The following is a 6,000-nucleotide window of genomic DNA, read 5'->3' on the forward strand; positions in this document are numbered from 1 at the left end:
AACAAATGCATTGCTGGATTCAACTGACCTTTAAGAATAAGTCTAAGTAGGTAGAGGTAATGACACTTCTACTTACTTAGACGGCATCTACGAGATCGACAGAATACTACAAATATCAAAGATGAACCAGGCGCCCGAAGGCGGCTAGTTGTGAAGCCAAGCGTCGACATCGACGCTTTTATTTCGATATTCGTGGATTAGGTCTTCTATCGATCCCGTAGATGGCGTTTTCCTGAAGGGACATGTCATCGCCTCTACTCCCTTAGTCTTGTCCTTTAATTGTTTCATCTCGGGTTCATTAAAAAAAGTGAATTTGATGATTGGAACAGAAATCCGGTACATGGACTATTGAGACTAGTATCCTTAATTAGATGGAATTCAGCAATTCTCAGTGGGAAAGATTGTCAAGCACTAGTTGAAGTTCAACCCTGCAAAATCAAATCAATAATTGGAATCATTTTCAATATTAACGGAAATATTATTATTCCCTATGATTAGCCTAATCCAACCGAAAACACCTTTTTCCAAATTCATATGTTGGAAAGTGCGCTTTTAGCTGCAATGCTCAGGTGCAATGACTTATTTTTCGTGGAATCAATTGTCCAAACACTGTCTCTGAGAAGAAAATTCAGCCCGAAGTTACGACCTCTAGAGGGTGGTACCGCAGCCTCATGTCACCGCTATTGAAATAGCCTGGTAATCCCAAAAGTTCTTCACCTCGGGGCAGGAATATTTCGGAAGATGAGGAACAGGTAATTTTTCTTCATTTATTCAATATCAAAAACATTGCTGCTATACGATGGTTCTTCTCAAAGAACGTTTCGATTTTGTTCTGAGGAACAGTTAAAATTTTTTGATATATCCTCTACACAACCAAATGCTTCCAATTGATTCCAGAGCTGGCCGGATATAACTCCATTCTCAAAAATATGCCAATATAAAATGAATAACGTATTGTTTTCCATCATATATAAAGAAATGTATTAGTTTACTGATAATGAAAGTTAAAAAAAATCAACTTTCACTATCTCAAATAACAATAAGAAACAAATTGCCTTCCACTGAATAACAATTGCCTACTTTAATGACGACGGGCTCTGAATGGGCTCTCAATGGGGTGTTTCATGAACAAACTATTCACTTTTTAGGAACTTCTTGGTCCTTCACTCAACTGAGCGACGGGGCCTTCTGAATCGGGGGGGGGGCGTCGTCTATCATAATCATAATCTAGCATGATATACGGCTTCCCTAACTAATGGATTTTCATGAGTTTCCGCTCACTCGGATGGACTGCTGTAACTATGGTCAACAGCTTCAAATCTCTGCGGATGGCTTCATTCCGCACGAACCATGAAGCATTTACCAGTATCCGTACTATCTCATTTTTAAATCTTTCCAAAATTCGAAGATTAGTCGAGGCGGTTTGTCCCCAATCGTCTGAAGCCATACATGATGACAGGCCTGAACATCGTGTTGTACAGTAAAATTTTGTTCTTGAGATTGAGCCTCGAATTTATGTTGATAAGAGGATATGTGTACCTATTCTTATTTGAATTTCGCTCTTGGTGGATTCGACGTGGTGCTTCCAGGTGAGACCACGGTGTATCGTAAGACCCAGGTTCTTGACTCGAGACTTCCATTGGATCTTTTTGTCTTGTCTTGTCAATCTATTGCCTGGGTTTTGCCTGGATTCACTCGTATCTTCCAGTCAAGGTACCAGTTCGAGATCGGCCAATGCACGTGGCATGTAGACGACCCCAGCTCACGACCCATGGAAACGGCAAGGACAGCCGTTTCATCGGCATTAAGGGAAACATTCACGAGGTCAAACCTGGTGAGGTCGCTCACGTAGACGCTTTAAAGTGGTGGAGACAGACAAGCTTCCTAAGGCACTCCACTGTGGATTTCCCTGGGTAGGGTTCTTTCAACTCGGACTCTGCCTTTCAGAAAGGACTTAATCCACCGGACCAGGCCCCGAAGCAGGTCAGAAACGAGGATTTTGGGTAAATGGCTTTCGTGTTGAACACGGTGGAAGGGCTTTGAAATATCAAGGAAGAGAAGGGCCTGCAGTTGGGTGCAGAATATTTTGGTTGTCAACTTCTTCTGTTAGTTTTGCAGCACAACACTTTCAACCAGCACAGCATACCCATCGGTAGGTGATTTTGGTGAAAGAGCGGGTTCTGGCGCTGCTTTGGGATCATGGTGACCACGGCGTGCGTCCATCTTCGAGGGAAGTACCTGAGGGCGATCGAACTGTTGATTATGTTCAACAGGTATCAAATAATAATCTCAGGGCGCTGCTTCAATAACCTGTTGTTGATTGAATCAGATCCCGTAGCCTTGATTTCGTTCAATTTATATCTCCGTTCTGAGCGCTCATTGGCGGAGATGGTAAAAGCCGACTAATCGCGATGTTTACAGTTTTATTTTATTTTTGCATGAAATTAAATTAAATATTATCTTTTATGCGATTGAATGTATATTTCCAATATAAGGACAATTGAGATTTTGGTCTCTGATTCCAGATTTTCAGGTAATAACTAGAACTACTCTTAAAAATTCACGACGTGCCTATATTTCAGATTTTGACGTTATAGATGTCACTCTAAATTTTATACATTATTATGAATAGCAAATCATGAGCATATGTTAATTATTTGGAATCTCAAAAATATTTTGTTTGATGTGACGGGAACTTGTATCAAGGTTTACAGTTACAACTGCTCAAACAAATATTTTGAGAACCATACATTTTTTCACTTAATAATTTCATTCTGAAATGCATCTGAATACATTTTTCGTGATATAGAGCTAACAAAAAACTACAAAGTGTTTTACCTGCTCCAGCTTTTTAACCTCTTCTCTGTACTGTTCAGTTTCCGTTAGTGAATTATTGAGTTGTTTTTCCAAGACTTTAATCGCTTCAGCAAAATATTTATTGCTGTCTGATAAAGTGGAGTACTGTTCATTATTTTCCTGGAAGAGCCCTTGCATATTTTCGAGAGCTTTACTCAATTCGTTATATTTGTTTTCTTTTTCCTCAATCGTCCGAAGGAAAGTTTCGTTGTTCTTTTTGAGTTCTTTTATAACATTTTCCTTCTGGTTGATGCATTTGCAAAACTTGTCTTTACTTTGCTTCATGACTTTGGAAGACTGAATAGCTTGTTCGTGCAGTAGAATAACTTTTTTTTCATAGTCACCCAAAATATCCTTGGCTCTTTCAACATCTCTCACTGAAGCTAAGTACATTTTTTTCTTCTGCTCTAACTCTTTTTTCAATTGCTTGTTCTCGGCTTTCAGTTGAGAGATTTGTTTTTCAGGTTCTCCCTTGCCACCCACTTTGAACTTATCAGAATTAGATGTAGATATTTGCTCCAGCTGGCTTTTTACCTTCTCGATTTCATCTTTCAGACCGATTACCACCGATTCTGGACAAAAGTTCTGCTTAGCATCCTGAAACAAAATTATTGTGAGTTTAGGGAATGAATATTTTGAAAAATCTAATGACTTCTCATTTACTTGAGAATAGATAGGCGAATTTGACACTTCCATTGTACTTAGGGATTTTATGGAACAACCTTTTATGGGTTGATTTGAGATATGAGAGCATGTTCGATCGGGACAACTGTTAACCTTTTCAACATTCAATCCTATTGACTCTATATTAACAGGATATGGGGCATCTCCTATAAAATATCAATATGAGGTTTCGTTTCTCATTTTCCCAAAATAATTACCAGTATCCTTACAGATATGATTAGTGGATGTTTTGAGCGTCGTGGACCATTGTTGACATGGAAAACTTACGGATTTTTTTTTGGTTGCGCCCTTAATTGGACTTTTACTTCTTGTTCTACCTTTGGCGCTATAACGGAATATATATTTTACACGCGCAGTAAAGTAGAAATAATATTACCTAATAGTTCTTTTATTTTCTAAACCGTAGTTATTCGGAGTAGCACATATTTGGAGACTCTGATGTTGAGGACAAGGAAAATTCCTGTCAAAATTTGCCGCACTGTGAATAGCACACATCACACCATTGATATGCTCGTTCATATTGTGTTGTTCGTCGAATCCTTGATATCGTTTATTATTTTGGATTATTTTATATCCCTTAAAAAACGTGAAATAAAAAATGAAATTCTTCAAATATTATTCTAATTTATGTTTACCTTCGACATATTGTTGAGGAGAAATACGGTAAATTTTGAAAACACTCACATTTCACTACTATCAATTTTGACGTTACATTGACATTTTTGCAATTTCATTCGACTTCTCTGTATTTCTTGTCAAACAAGAATTCTTGAATTCAACGATAAATACATCAATTGATCCGATGGATTCATATATTGGTTCTGTTGAATTTGACAACTTGCTTTTTGTTACTGTTGTGGAATTGATTGAGTTTGATATGTATCGTCAAAGGTTTTTGTCTTATAGTCACAAGTTGAAAATGGTGGAAAATATAGATTCTGGTCGAAAAAACACGTGCGATGGCTCATTCGATCTAGAATTATATCTAAAAAAATGTGCTGAAACCGTTTTTCAGTATATGAAAAATTTCAAAAGTTATAAACAGATTAAGATGTATTTAGGTTTTTGCACATATTTCAAAAACTATAAAGAATTGAGAAATTTAAAAATGAAATCCCCAAAAAGGAAAGAAAGTTACAAAAAAAGTTCCACCTCCTGAAACTCCGTCTCTATTATTTATAATTTTAATTTAACTCCGAAAATAAGCCTCCACGGGTGAATTTAAGGATGCGGGAGCGCATTATACTTTTTTTATAATAACAAAAAAAATAATCGACGTATTGTCATCTTTTTTTATATTTATTGTCATACCAGTGAGTCGTTCTGGCTCTGCACGGGTGCAATGCTGTTACAAACTTAGGATAGGCGATTGGTTACCTCGTTCACAGGCAGATGGGGGCGATGACAAACATGTTGTTTGTTGTCTGATTTAGCTTACATCGAGGAATTATACTCTGAAGGAATTCGATTTTCAATTAATTTAAATCATCGAGTTTATGTTGATGGCAGACATTACCTTGCACTGACGAGTGGCCAAACAGCCCGGAACCGGTCTGCAAGTATCTTCCAATAATCGAAAATCTATTGCGGCAGTTGTATCGCCAACAGCATACGCAGGAATAACTTCAGTGAATAATCCTGCACTGACACAACCTGTCGGATATAATCCAACGCCCTTCATGGTATTAACCAGGGGAGTAGTTATTTTCTAATAGGTATCAGTCCATTAACCTACACTGTAGGGAGTTGAGACTGTCCTGAACGAATTGTTCTTTCAGATGATTTGATTTATAGCCAGTTTTCAAGTATGCCCACTGACTATATATGAAAAGTGATCTATACCTATACCAATAGCACACAACATCCTCTCCGTGGACTATACATAAATGTACGTCCCGCGGATGTCAAATATTGGACATTGATAGGACGTACGCCACGAATGTCCATTTTTTGTCCAATTTATGTTCAATGTAAAAATGAGGCCCGGCAAAGGACGTTTTAAAACCGTTCTTGATGGACATGATAGAGACTAATTATAGAATAACAAAACACAAAACACATATCTCGGAATTTTTTATCAACTGTCATCATTTAATGTTTTTCTATCTGTTTTTGAACCTTTTTATATTTTATTCTCACGTTAGTAGGTTCTTCATATTTATATATTTTTTACAAGATATATAATCTTATTATTGTAGTTGTCCTGACGAAGGTGTGAAATATACCGAAAGCTTGACAAGCTTGACATATAACAAAGAGTTTTCTTTGTAACAACAGCCCAGCTATTGGCTGCAACCTCACGAATTGAACCGATTTATAGTTAATCCAGTCACTAATTATTCTATTATTATATATATATATATATATATATATATATATATATATATATATATTTATTATATATATATATATATATATATATATATATATATATATATATATATATATATATATATATAT

At 36.6% G+C, this 6,000-nt stretch overlaps 1 protein-coding gene across 4 annotated transcripts in view; it reads right to left on the reverse strand.

The window, feature by feature from the left end:
• LOC111502465 (uncharacterized) overlaps positions 1–4,305 on the reverse strand; it is a 34,065-nt gene extending 29,760 nt beyond the window's left edge. For 2 of the 4 annotated variants that reach the window (XM_023156550.2, XM_023156549.2), the window contains exons 1-5: positions 4,176–4,305; positions 3,917–4,116; positions 3,738–3,865; positions 3,520–3,686; positions 2,839–3,453 (exon numbers count right to left, since the gene is read on the reverse strand). In XM_023156550.2, the coding sequence (XP_023012318.1) occupies positions 2,839–3,453; positions 3,520–3,686; positions 3,738–3,865; positions 3,917–4,116; positions 4,176–4,184 (1,119 nt within the window). In that variant the 5' untranslated portion in view covers positions 4,185–4,305. Of the gene's footprint in view, positions 1–2,838; positions 3,454–3,519; positions 3,687–3,737; positions 3,866–3,916; positions 4,117–4,175 lie in introns of those variants that run through there. The other 2 variants (XM_023156551.2, XM_023156552.2) reach the window with 2 other exon arrangements.
• Positions 4,306–6,000: the final 1,695 nt, after the last annotated feature.

This window comes from Leptinotarsa decemlineata, unplaced genomic scaffold (genome assembly GCF_025532065.1).
Source record: "Leptinotarsa decemlineata unplaced genomic scaffold, Ldec_3_MD MMD2_tig00026294_RagTag_RagTag, whole genome shotgun sequence".
NCBI lineage: Eukaryota > Metazoa > Arthropoda > Insecta > Coleoptera > Chrysomelidae > Leptinotarsa > Leptinotarsa decemlineata.